This window comes from Ipomoea nil, unplaced genomic scaffold, assembly GCF_001879475.1.
Source record: "Ipomoea nil cultivar Tokyo-kokei standard unplaced genomic scaffold, Asagao_1.1 scaffold0642, whole genome shotgun sequence".
Classification (NCBI taxonomy): domain Eukaryota; kingdom Viridiplantae; phylum Streptophyta; class Magnoliopsida; order Solanales; family Convolvulaceae; genus Ipomoea; species Ipomoea nil.
The window spans coordinates 6476826-6490356 of record NW_017617070.1 but is presented as its reverse complement, the minus strand read 5'-3'; the positions used below and the strand labels follow the sequence as shown (position 1 = coordinate 6490356).

The following is a 13531-nucleotide window of genomic DNA, read 5'->3' as shown; positions in this document are numbered from 1 at the left end:
TTGTGTTGTTCTTGATAAATCTTGATTTTAAAAGATGAAACTATGATTTTGATGATTTGAATATGATTAGAGCCTAGGTTGAATTGGGAATTTCGTATTGTGATATTCTTGGTATATTTGGGTGGGATTTCGCATGTTCGGGTGTTATTTATGTTTAGAAGTCATGTTAGGATATGTTCAATATGATTCTTGGTTTTGATCCATTATTTGACTACGTGGTGTTGTCGTTTGTGTTTAAAAAGTGTCTAAACATGGTTTCGAGTTCCACAAAAGATCCCGGGACCCAAATATTGAAAAGGAGTCAGTGGGGGGTAGGGGAACCCGCCACCTACCAGCTACCCATTTTTGGCGTCGCCGGCAGCGGGCAGGCGACTGCCCGCCGGGCACCCTCTGCCCGGTTTCTCGCCACTTCCACCCGCCGGCCACCCGCTGGTTTTTCCCCACCTCGGGATGTTGGCTTCCCCGTTTGATGTTTCCCCGACCCTCGTGGTGTCCCAACGGACTCCGTTTATCGTGCATGAGTCTAGTTTGATATTTCGGGTACCGTTCGTAGGATAAAAAGAGTTTTGTGTATTGCATGCTAGTTGAATTGGTACCCCGTTGACCTAGGTGAAAGAAGTATGAACCCGGTAGGATTATTCCTAGTATGTGGATGACTACGCATAGGTTTAATTATACGTTTTCTCCCCTTTCCCAATATGTTTATGTGGATTGCATGAGATTGCTATGTGTTATGTGTGCGTGATACCCCAATATTGGCTGCGGTCAAATTGGTTATACATGAGCTGCGGTTCATAAGCTGGTTGAGGTCAGAACTACACTATTGGGTTGCGGTCCAACGTTTGTCTCGCAAACATTTTACATGAGCTGCGGTTCATTTTCCTAGCTGCGGTCAGTGATTCACTTTTGGGCTGCGGTCCACCGTTTGGCTCGCAAACGGTTTGATGAGCTGCGGTTCATCGGTTGGCTGCGGTATGAGGCAGGGTGCTGCGGGGCCGTGTTAGCGCTATATGCGCTGACCCTCATGTATGGGCATGCGATTGGTCCTGTGGCGCCACCAAAGTGTGCTTATGTGATAAAGATATTGATTGAATGATGATGTGAATGATGTGAAATGATCTTGTGACCTTAGGATATATGCTAGTATCTTCATATGCATGATTATAACTGTTGAATGTGCTTGTCCCTACTTGTTGAGTCTATTCTCGGTTTTAATGCTAGAGTCTCCTAAATATATATATATATATATATATATATATATATATATATATATATATATATATATATATATATATATATATATATATATATATATATATATATATTGTATTTTAACGCGTTGGAGTGGGTTACCAGCATCATTCGTTGAACAGATATATTTGGCTTTCAGGCACAGATGATTAGCTACTGGAGCGCGCTAGAGGACCTCGACTTAGATTGTTAGTTTTCCTTTCGGCCTGCGTGCCTTGATGATGTATTGACGTTGCTTCAAGGATATTTAGTTTGTATAGCCTGTGCACCTGAGTTCTCCAGCTCAGGTGTGGCATAGCACCCCAAACATTTATGATTAGTATGCTCTGTGTTGGGATTAAATTAATAGAATTACTTTCCTATTATAAGATCAAAAGTTTTAAAATTTTCGGGGTGGTACAGATGGTATCAGAGCCTAAGTTTGACCCTAGGATAAGACTCTTAAGACCAAACTTTAGGACATTAGGCTTGAACTCTAGGTATTTAGGAACATAGGATTTAGGAATCTTAGGACGCGCGGTGAGATTGTGAGCCTACCCATCATCACATAACTCTCCCTCACTTTATCCTTCATTAATTTAAAGAATCCCCCCCTCCCCCCACTTATCACATCAAGGTAAGGGTGCAACACTCTAACGCATCATTGCAATAAACATTGGCCATGTAAACCGACGACATAGCACCGAACAGAAGACAATCAAGGACCCCGGAACCCACCACACAGGATCCCCTGGCTCAGACTCTACAACAACTAACTCAGGTCGCCCAAACACTAAGCGACGTAACACTCCGCAACAACAACCGACCACCACCACAGCCAAACACAAACTCAGAAATCACCCGACAAGTCTCAAACCATCGGCCACCCATCTTCTCGAGGGAAGAGGACCCCGCAATCCTCGAAGAATGGATTTGGACATTCGACAAAATCCTTGGATTGGTAGAGAGTTCAGAAGAACGTCGTGTAGAACAAGGAATGACCACCGTCATGGAGTACCACAAACGGTTCCTCGAACTGGCTCGTTTCGCACCCGAGTTGGTCCCTACAGAGACGACCAAGATAGAAAAATTCGTGTCAGGCCTCAACTTCGAATCCCGGAAGGCACTAATCGTGACCGGACCCCGGACCCTCAACAAAGGCTTACTCCAGTGCCGCCGACCTCTATCGAATCCAACTACTACAACGTGAGGTCCAGGAATAGATTCGTAAGAGAAACACGGGAGGTGGAGCGCCACCTGTGAAAAGAACAAGAAACGACACTAACACAAGGCCAAACAACCCAGCTGGCCAAGGGCCGCCTCTAAGAAACAACGAATCTAATACGAGGCCTTCCCTTTGCCGGAGATGCAACAAAAATCATAGAGGCAAGGACTGCATGGGAAACCCCTGGCGATGTTTCAACTGCGGGGAAGAGGGACACAGGTCCTTCCAATGCACTCAACCCCCGAACTCGCGCCCTATAGTCATGGGCCAACGCGGGGGCTCGAACAATCAAGGAAATTACGGTGCTCCCGGAAAGGTGTTCGTCATGAGCCGCACTAAGGCCGAACTTGAAAGCGAGGGCAACTTCGACGAAGAAGACGTGGCCCCAAGAAACGAGGACCCCGCAAATCAGTCAGAAGAAAACCAGGAAGACGAATTCTGTTTAGGATGATCAGTGAACCCCCTGTAAACCACCCTCGTAGTAAAGTCACTTGTTTAGTTTAGTTATTTTAGAATTATTATAAATAAAAGACAAAGTCAAAATAAATTAGCATAAAAAGAAGGACTACACAGCCCCGAGAACCCATGAGTTGCCAAAGTCAACATCCACTAAAGGCAAAAGTCCAACAAGGAAGACCGATCAAACCTCCTACCACTAGAAGACAAAGGGAAGATAAGAAAAGATCCAACCTCCTACCACTAGAAGACAAAGGGAAGATAAGAAAAGATCCAACCTCTTACCACTAGAAGACAAAGGGAAGATAAGAAAAGATCCAAGGGGTGCACAACAAAGAAAACCAATGCTATCAATGGAGATTGAACCCTAAACCTCCCACTTATAAGACCAAGTCCTTAACCACTAAACTATGAGTGTTTCTTGAAACCTCAAGGGGACACTCCCTTCTTAAACCCCTCAAAATCCATAAAACTCACAAAATCCCCAAATCAAAAACCCTTCTTCTTCCTCCTCACACGCACTCCCTCTCTCTCTCTCTCTCTCCTCCTCTCTCTCCCCCTCTCCACGCCGCCGTCAACCACCCAAAACAACACCGCAGCCCACCCCACCAAGCGAACCACCACCAACAGCCGCCGTTCACCGCCCGGTCAGCACCACCGCCCCGTGCCCTGCCGTCGCCCCGGAAGCCGCCCGGCCGCACCCCGCTGCCACACAACACCCGGCCTCCCCCCACTGCCAGCGCCACCTGCTCCGCCCAGGCCGACGCACCCCGCCATCAACTCCGGAACGACAGACCACGCCGCCCCTTTCGCCGCCGGAAAAGCCTCGTCACCAGAAAACCCTCGCCGGAAACTCGCCGGAAAACGCCACCAGGAAAAACATCACCACCTAGAGAGATCTCAAAATGACAAAGAAGCCCGTTGGTATTCGAATCCCGGAATGGAACGACGCCGATTACACGGCCATCGGAGGTAAAGCCCTCGAACCCGACCAATTCTCTCCGGGGTTGGTCGATATGCTTAAATTTCAAGGGCTCTTGGATACGTATCTCACAATCAAAGGGGATACGTACCCTGAGTTGGTGAAAGAATTCTATCACCACTTGGTAGCCATCAAACGGGGTGACAAGTTGGAAATCACCGCCAAAGTCCGAGGCAAGGAGGTAGTACTCTCCGAAGGCCGCTTGACCAAACTCTTAAAACTAACCACCACGGGTGTGTCAGATTATGACCGGAAGGGATGGATCGGTACCCAAGACACGGGGTATAAGGATTACCTCGGGTACCTACTAGGGAAGGAAGAAGGCTTCACCTTGGCCACCCGGCCAAACAGGAAATGGCTAACCGCTGAGCAAAAGATACTAGTCATGATTGTAACTGATAGCTTGTTGCCTACAAACAACAAGAGCAAAGATGTGGGAAGCCTAGAGTGCACCCTTGCCTACTTCCTAAAACATAAAATCAAGTTCAACCTACCGGCCCTTATGCTGAAACACATGGAGTTTTGCAAGACTAGCAACGGCTTAGTCTACCTTACAGGATGATCCTAAGCTGGATCATGGAGAAAAAGGGAGTGGACCTAAGCCACATGGAGATCAAACCCGTAAGCGGGATGGTTTTCAATGCCCAGAACCTCCGCCGCAACGACATCTACCACACCGGAGAGGGACAATACATCACCCTCGAGGAGGTTTGTCTAAAACCCGAAGAGGAACGAAGAGAATTGGTGGATCAACTAGACATCTCCAACAAGAAGCTAAGGCGGGCAATGCAAGAGTGTGGAGGACAAGGGGAACAGGAGGAACGAGAGGATGATAGCGAACCTAACCCACCAGCACCCATACGAGAAAGGGAAAATCCTGAAGGACAAGATAGTGAGTCCATCAACGAGCGCATCCTCGCGCAGCTCACCCGACAAAACCAAATCATGGATGAAGGGTTCTCATCCCTGATCCACGCGACGCGCGCATTAGATCAAAGGGTGACAACAATCGAGGCCATGTTGGGCACACACAGGGCGTCTAGCTCGGGAGCAGGAAACCAAGGTAGACCCAAAACCCTTCCAAACACCACCTCACCAAAGTTCCACTCTACCTCAGCAACAACGACATGTGGAGCCACATTTCCTAACCAGGAGGCCAAAATACGTGACGTGCAAGGGTGAAAGAATGGATCCACGCACCGGCTTCGGGGACGAAGCCTCTTGTAAGGGGGGGAGGGTGTAACACCCCGTGTTACGGCCTCTAACCCAAACTAATTATTTAATTACATACCCTAAAAAGAGAATTAAATTCCATTAATTAACTAAGAAGGGTCCACCATAGACCATGGACCCTTATCCCTAAACCAAACCCTTAGTCCTATAAGAAATAGAATTAGCAAACCCATACCATTCAGACCCTAATTAGGACTCTTAGATATATTAGGGACATAGGAGGCACCTAGAATTCACACCACAATAGATATCACCACACAAGAATTTCCAAGAATTCCCTTATCACCAACGTAGGAGAAATCAAGAAGAGGAGATCTTAGACAAAGAACCTTAATAGCCAAGGAATCTAATTAAGGCTAAGAGGTAACCCATGTCTCAACAAAACCTATTTTCCTTGCTATAATCTTCTTCTTTGACTTCGTATTCTATGCTTGTGTCTTGATAAATCTTTTATGATGATTATGATATGATCTTGATGATTGATGAGATGATCTTATGTGTTGATCTTGATAATCTTGATGATTATAGGAAGATCTTGATAATTGTGTGTTGTTCTTGATAAATCTTGGTTTTAAAAGATGAAACTATGATTTTGATGATTTGAATATGATTAGAGCCTAGGTTGAATTGGGAATTTCGTATTGTGATATTCTTGGTATATTTGGGTGGGATTTCGCATGTTAGGGTGTTATTTATGTTTAGAAATCAAGTTAGGATATGTTCAATATGATTCTTGGTTTTGATCCATTATTTGACTACGTGGTGTCGTCGTTTGTGTTTAAAAAGTGTCTAAACATGGTTTCGAGTTCCACAAAAGATCCCGGGACCCAAATATTGAAAAGGAGTAAGTGGGGGGTAGGTGGGGGTAGGGGAACCCGCCACCTACCCGCTGCCCATTTTTGGCGTCGCCGGCAGCGGGCAGGCGACTGCCCGCCGGGCACCCGCAACCCGGTTTCTCGCCGCCAGCGGGTGGTCCTCCACCCGCCGGCCACACGCTGGTTTTTCCCCACCTCGGGATGTTGGCTTCCCCGTTTGATGTTCCCCCGACCCTCGTGGTGTCCCAATGGACTCCGTTTATCATGTCTGAGTCTAGTTTTATATTTTGGGTACCGTTCGTAGGATAAAAAGAGTTTTGTGTATTGCATGCTAGTTGAATTGGTACCCCGTTGACCTAGGTGAAAGAAGTATGAACCCCGTAGGATTATTCTTAGTGTGTGGATGACCACGCATATTATACATTTTCTCCCCTTTCCCAATATGTTTATGTGGGTTGCATGAGCTTGCTATGTGTTATGTGTGCGTGATACCCCAATATTGGCTGCGGTCAAATTGGTCAAACATGAGCTGCGGTTCATAAGCTGGCTGCGGTCAGAACTACACTTTTGCGCTGCGGTCCAACGTTTGGCTCTCAAACGTTTTACATGAGCTGTGGTTCATTTTCCTGGCTGCGGTCAGTGATTAACTTTTGGGCTGCGGTCCACCGTTTGGCTCGCAAACGGTTTGATGAGCTATGGTTCATCGGTTGGTTGCGGTCAACCCCTTCATGCTGCGGTATGAAGCAGGGTGCTGCGGGGCCGTGTTAGCACTATATGCGCTGACCCTCATGTATGGGCATGCGATTGGTCTTGTGGCGCCACCAAATTGTGCTTATGCGATAAAGATATTGATTGAATGATGATGTGAATGATGTGAAATGATCTTGTGACCTTAGGATATATGCTAGTATCTTCATATGCATGATTATAACTGATGAATGTGTGCTTGTCCCTACTTGTTGAGTCTATTCTCAGTTTTAAAGCTAGAGTCTCCTAAGTATATATCTTCATGCTTCAAAATGGTTTTCCTATATATATATATATATATATATATATATATATATATTGTATTTTAACGCGTTGGAGTGGGTTACCAGCATCATTTGCTGAACAGATATATTAGGCTTTTAGGCACAGATGATTAGCTACCGGAGCGCGCTAGAGGACCTCGGCTTAGATAGTTAGTTTTCCTTTCGGCCTGCGTGCCTTGATGATGTATTGACGTTGCTTCGAGGATATTTAGTTTGTATAGCCTGTGCACCTGAGTTCTTCAGCTCAGGTGTGGCATAGCACTCCAAACATTTATGATTAGTATGCTCTGTGTTGGGATTAAATTAATAGAATTACTTTCCTATTATAAGATCAAAAGTTTTAAAATTTTCGGGGTGTTACACTGGGTCACGCTTAACAAAGCACCCACCTCCTCTCTGTCCTCCTCCGATGCGCTCTTGCTAAAGCAAATACTAGACTTATGGAAATTAACCACCTGACCTGATAAATTCTCATAGGTAATCAAACACTGCCTGACTAAACCTGCCTCCCGAACATTGGCTTTGAAGAACAAGAGACTGTCATCTGCAAAAAAAAATAAGTGGAATATAGGCGGGGCACCTCTAGCCACCCTACAACCATGAATACAACCTCGTTCCTGGGTATTCTGTAACAGCAAAGAGAGCCCATCGGCGCTACTATCATGAGCAGGCCCTAACTGTAAGAGAGAGGAACACCCTGTCTGAGACACCAAGCCCTAACTGTAAGAGAGAGGGTGTGACCCTCTGAGACACCAAATACTATCATGAGCAGGCCCTAAATACTATCATGAGCAGGCCCTAACTGTAAGAGGCACCTGACTGAGACCTCGGGAACATGCAATAAGTTAATTATAAATTTACCAAATACTTTCCTGAGCAGGCCCTAACTGTAAGAGGAAGCACCTTTAAGCCCATACTATACTCAGACTAATCCTTATTCGCACCGCCGAGCCGGCTGGCCCATTTAAGGAGCAAAGTGCTGGCCAAATTGAGTTTTTCAATATGAGAGGGGGTTCGAACTCCCGATCTCTCTTAAAGAATGAGAGTGCACAACCAATCACATCACCCAAGCTGGTTACAAACATTTTTTTTTATATAACCAGTTAATACAATCAATTGGTCAAACCAACTAACACAATCAACTATCAGATATCAACTAAACCCATCAACTATCAACTTACAACCATTTACCAAACATCCCCATATCTTTTTCCTTTGTTGAAATTTGCCATGAATTATTAAATACTTATATTACGGGACTCGGTGCATGTAGCATCTTGAACTTATAATTTTTATCCTTTTTTCTTTTTAATATTTTGTACAAATAAAATTAATATATAAAAAATGTATCATTAAAAAAACTCTTGGTGAGATTTTTTATTTGACAGATTAATATTTTTTTCAAATTCTTTTACCAAATTTGCAAGTACATAAAGTCACTACTATATATAAGTTTATAAAGTCAAAGTCACTATTGTAGGTTTATAAAATCACATTTGCAAATTCATAAAGTCACCACTATAAGTTAATAAAGTCACCTTTATAAAGTTATCATTGTCAGTTTATAAAGTCATCACATCTTCATACAGTCACCATGGTAGGTTCATAAAGTCAACAATATAAAATTATCAATTTATCATTGTGGGCTTATAAAATCACGTACTACTATAGGTTTATAAAGTTACTACTACAAGTTTTAATAAAATCACTATAATAAACTTATAAAGTTACTAATATAGGCTTTTTACACAATTATTAAAATGATATATTAAAAAAATATTAATATGTGTTATTTAAAAATATCAACAACATATTTTTAACAATATATGTGTATATATATATATTGATCTTAATTATAGAAAAAGAAATTGAAAACAATATATTTAAGTAATAATTGAACATTAGATGTTTTTTTTTTATTATTATTTTTATGAATCAGAGTCCATGGTACACTTTGCTTGAATGATTTGGGTAGTCTCTATCTTCTTTTCTTTTCTTTTCTTTTTTTTTTTTGGTTCTTGGAGTACAAGCCTTGTACCCGATTCAGTGAAACGAGCCAAACCAAGCCTAGTTTCAGGGCCGGTTTTTAGTTTTGTATGGCCCCGTTTCTAAAATAAATGAGGCCCTATCAAAAGCCTAATTTTTTTTTTAATAATAATAAAAGGATTTTTTGAAAAAATGAAAAATGTCACAAGCTAGAATTGAACCTTAGACCTCCAAAAGAAAACACATTAATTACATTTTTCTACCATTCCACCATGCAATCTTTCATGATTAATTGTAATTTTTATGTGTTTTAATATCTTAACTAGTTAAGTAAAAATTAAATATTAGGCCCTCTAAAATTTGGGGCCCTGTGCTGTTGGACGACTTGCACCGCCCAAATTCCGACCCTGCCTAGTTTAATATGGTTCCAAACCAAACTAAGCCGCAAAGAGGTTTGGTGGCAAATTATTCTGTGGACCCAGGTCTATGGTATAAAAACTGAGGTTTGGTGGCAAATTATATTATGGATAGATCTGGTAGTTATTGATACGATTGTTAACATGACACAAAATCGGACAAGAAAATAACGGGTTAGTTTTTATCCTCAACTTGAATGGAGGTTTAACTAATGCATATAAATTATATGCATAAAAGAAAATGAATGATGACTGTGTGGGGTGCACGCTACATGTCCAACGAGAGTGTGCATCGCACGTGCTTGCTAGACAGGTGAAAGTGTTGGCTAGTTGGCAATCACTTCCCTTATAATGTTACATTTTGAAATTTTTTAGATTCAAGAATGGAATTGAATGAGATTAAATATCATGAATATGATTATGAATTTACTATATCAGACCCAGACCCTACACCAATTATTGATGTTATACAATTTGAATTTTGAATTTTTATTGTGTTCAATTTTATTTTAAAAAACTATTATGGACTTCTTTAATTATGATTTTTGGATGTTATTTTTATCACTTTAAAAATGTTATGAATTGTTTTTTTTTTTTTTCTTTTAGTTTGTTTAATGAATTCAATTGTATGTTTTATTTCTTTTTTAAATAACTTTACTTCAAATTTTAGTTTCTTTAAAATATATATATTAATAGATTTAGTGAGTTTAAACGTGTTTCGTGTCATATCATGTAGATAGGAACCGAAACTTGTTAACAAAACGTGTTTACCGTGTTAATCATTTTACTAATTGTGTTCGTGTTAAGCAACGTGTTAACCTTAACGTGTCGTGTTCGTGTTTAGTGCCGTTAACAAACCCATATACACAGATTGTCTGGTCTCCCCAAATTATGTGTCTTACCATGTTGGGACGTAGTTGTAGGTACAGAATATATCAACAACAGACACATGATTTTTAGACTAGAATCCACAATGCAATATCAACTCGGTGCCTGGTATACCAATTGAGGTTTGGTCAGATTCAGATCTTTTATAGCTTTATACCCAAGAAAAAGAAGAAAAGTTGAATGGAGAAAAACAGGCCCCAATGACTGGCTTCTGCACAACCAAATGAAAAATACAACTTAGCTGCGTATTCACAAAATAATTCAACATAGAAGTTAAAAGAATCCCACATTTTACATCCTCAATGAACCGTTTATGGACCATTCTTCAGACTTCCCATCCAGGTGAACCTCATCATGACAACCGATCCGTTAGCAAATGTATTACCAGTTACAGTAAAACATACAAAGCTCTACATTAAACAAGCTAAAATAATAGGTAGATCCTATATTTAACCTTAATTACCGCTACAAGGAGCAATTCAGAGCTACCCAATATTCACCCCACATTCTAGTGTCGTCTCTTTAACATCCTCAACGTCATTCTCAGTTACTGGAGCAACGAGTCCTTTACTATAAAGTATGTCCAGTTCGCGAAAATATGGACAGGATTTGTAAAGCTTTGGGCAACTCTTCACACTCTTGGTCATCTTCTTATAGTACTTGTTTATGTTTTCCCATTTCTCTTTACACTTTCTTGGAGTCCGAGTGTAACCCATGGTGGCCAATCCAGCAGCTACCTCTTCCCAAATGGATCCCTTTGGTCCATTTTGAAACTTGTCATCCAAGGCTAATCTAACTGTTATAAGCGCCTGCACTTCAGATTTTGGCCATCTCCTATTGCTTGAATCGTGTTTTGCTTCTTGACCATGAATGCTATTTTCATCATTTTCTGGGCACGAGACCTGGGCTGACGGAACTTGAATCTCTTCACCCAACAAATTCTTAAGGAATGAAAGTAGAGCCAGGCTCCTAGACATTTCCTGAGATCTTAATTCTGCATCCCTCTTTGCCCTCTCGATTTCTTGCTGTTTCCAATCTTCTTCCCTCAGAATTCTCTCCTGTTCTTTTCTCTCCATAAGCTCTATCAACTGTTTATGCATTTGCTCTTGTTTGTCCATCACTTTCCTCACCATGTCTTCTAGAAACATAGCAAACTTCTGTTTTTTACTCTCTCCCCGTTCACCATCAGGTTCTTTTTCTCCCTCAGATGAGTCACTGTCATCGGAAGAAAAGCTGCATGACAATAAATTTAGGGTCTTTAAAGTGATTCCATCAACTAAAATGTATTAGATCTTGCACTACTAACCATTTAGCACTTTCAGATTTCAAGCAAAACATCAGTCATTGACAACTATTTTACCACTTCTTAGTTCTTACCACAACAACCATTACGTTGTGATCAATAAAATGAAAATCCATGTGACTAGTAAAAAAAAACAGAAAAAGAAAAGCCTCAAATTCATCACACAAATCTTCAACCTCGAAAGCAAGCATCAATTCCACCAGCAATGCAAACAGTAATTTTTACTTTTTGACAGGTGATATCCAGACAGTATTTAGATTGAAATAAAAACAGATATATTGCTTAACTTTGCTAATTGGAAACACATAACCTGATCTCTGCTCCCTTCACAAAGGGGCAGACCTATTAAAAACCCCAAATATTTTATGCTACCCATGTTCAGCAATACTCCATACGTTTTCTTGTGTTCACTTAACTAATTAAGACAATCCCACACACCAAATGTATAGTCACAAGGAGCTAATCTATACTACATACCATCTCAAAATCTCAAGAAAACTGAAAAATTTTGAATTGGAAATGAAACAATAGCACACTAAGTATATCATCTAATGATCCTTCAATTTATTGCTATTAGCTCTCCGCTTGGCATGACAACCAGCTTCTCGATTTCGCTAACCCGAAAAGACTAATACTTTATTTGGCTAATTGCTTCTCCTTTATTGCTTGTTGCAGTGGAGCAGACATATTGTTATATTAACTAGAGAGTTCTTAAGCTGCTGTAGAACCCATAAAGAAACACCCTGCTTGGGCATATACCTTTACATAACAACTTCCTTTATGGAGTACCCCACAATAGAAAATTTCATATTCACTATGCGTTCTATAACAACAACAATAACAATAATAAAGAATAGAAGAATGCCCTTCAAGGATTCTTTCTGTCCCTCCCTTTCTAAATAATTCCCATTTTAAAAGCCTGGAAAGATCGTTTTACTTCTTCTCTAAACTTTTTCTCTTCAGCTAAGATTTGAACATTTCATATATACGGAGTAAAATTCATAGAAACACTCAAATCAATAATATAAAATGTCACAGAAATTTGAATCAGTAAACCGTCAAAATACACAGAAATTTAGAAACCTGATTTATTTACTCAAAACACATGAATATATATACCTTAACTCAGCCTCCAAAGCACGCGCTTGCGAGATGATATTAGTAAATTGAGCATCAATCTCAGACTTCATTTGCAGCTCTATAGGCACCTCCGTCGCCGGACACCCGTTTCCTGCGACGGCGACATCACTCGCTGGCGTCAGAGCAACAGGACATTCACTTGTTGCCGCTCCGTTGTTCATCGTCGTCTGAACAAGAAGCCCTAACTCGCCGGCGTTACAGCTCAGCAAAGCGTCGTCACCACCACAGCTAGGTTCCGGGAACATCGTTAAGTTACGGCCTTGTCCTTGTCTAGACCTAACGGAACGGCGTCTTTTGCAGGGAGCGAAAATCGGGGGGTGAATGGAAGCCGTTGGATTGATGAAGAGGTCATCTGTGGGTTCGGGGAAAGGGGTGAAATGATCAGGGAGGGGAACGACTCCGTTCGGTAGCCGGCCGTCGGCGGTTAAGAATTCCATTTCGGAGGTTAAAGAGCAAATCGGCGGAGAAGGAAATGAGTGGTAAAACGGAGTAAAAGTAGGTAAAAGGAGATAACATGGATTTATTCTATTTAGAATTGGGAAAATGGTAAAATAGACATAAAATTTTACGGAGTATTTAAAAAGTCAATTAGTTTTTAAATTTTTTTAAATTGTAATTAAATTCATCAATATTTTGTTTCAGTGCAATGAAGTTCAAAAACTGTATAGTGACTTGTTAGCATGTCACTAGAGTTCCGGCAATCCTTCGGTGACACTCTGACTTACTCCGGCACCATTTTCAACCACAAATTGACCTGCGTCGATCACCGATCAAAGAACAGAGTAGTTGACCATTTTTGGTCGCCTCTCCAGAGGTGACCAACCTG

The 13531-nt window shown here is 41.4% G+C and overlaps 1 protein-coding gene across 1 annotated transcript; it reads right to left on the bottom strand.

Annotated features, from left to right (window-relative positions):
* Positions 1-10445: 10445 nt before the first annotated feature.
* On the bottom strand, positions 10446-13208 carry LOC109174343 (trihelix transcription factor GTL1). Its single transcript, XM_019323581.1, has 2 exons — positions 12685-13208; positions 10446-11495 (listed from the first exon to the last, which is right to left on the bottom strand). The coding sequence occupies exons 1-2, from the start codon at positions 13140-13142 to the stop codon at positions 10748-10750; spliced, it is 1206 nt and encodes a 401-aa protein (XP_019179126.1). The 5' UTR covers positions 13143-13208; the 3' UTR covers positions 10446-10747.
* Between the last annotated feature and the right edge of the window lie 323 nt (positions 13209-13531).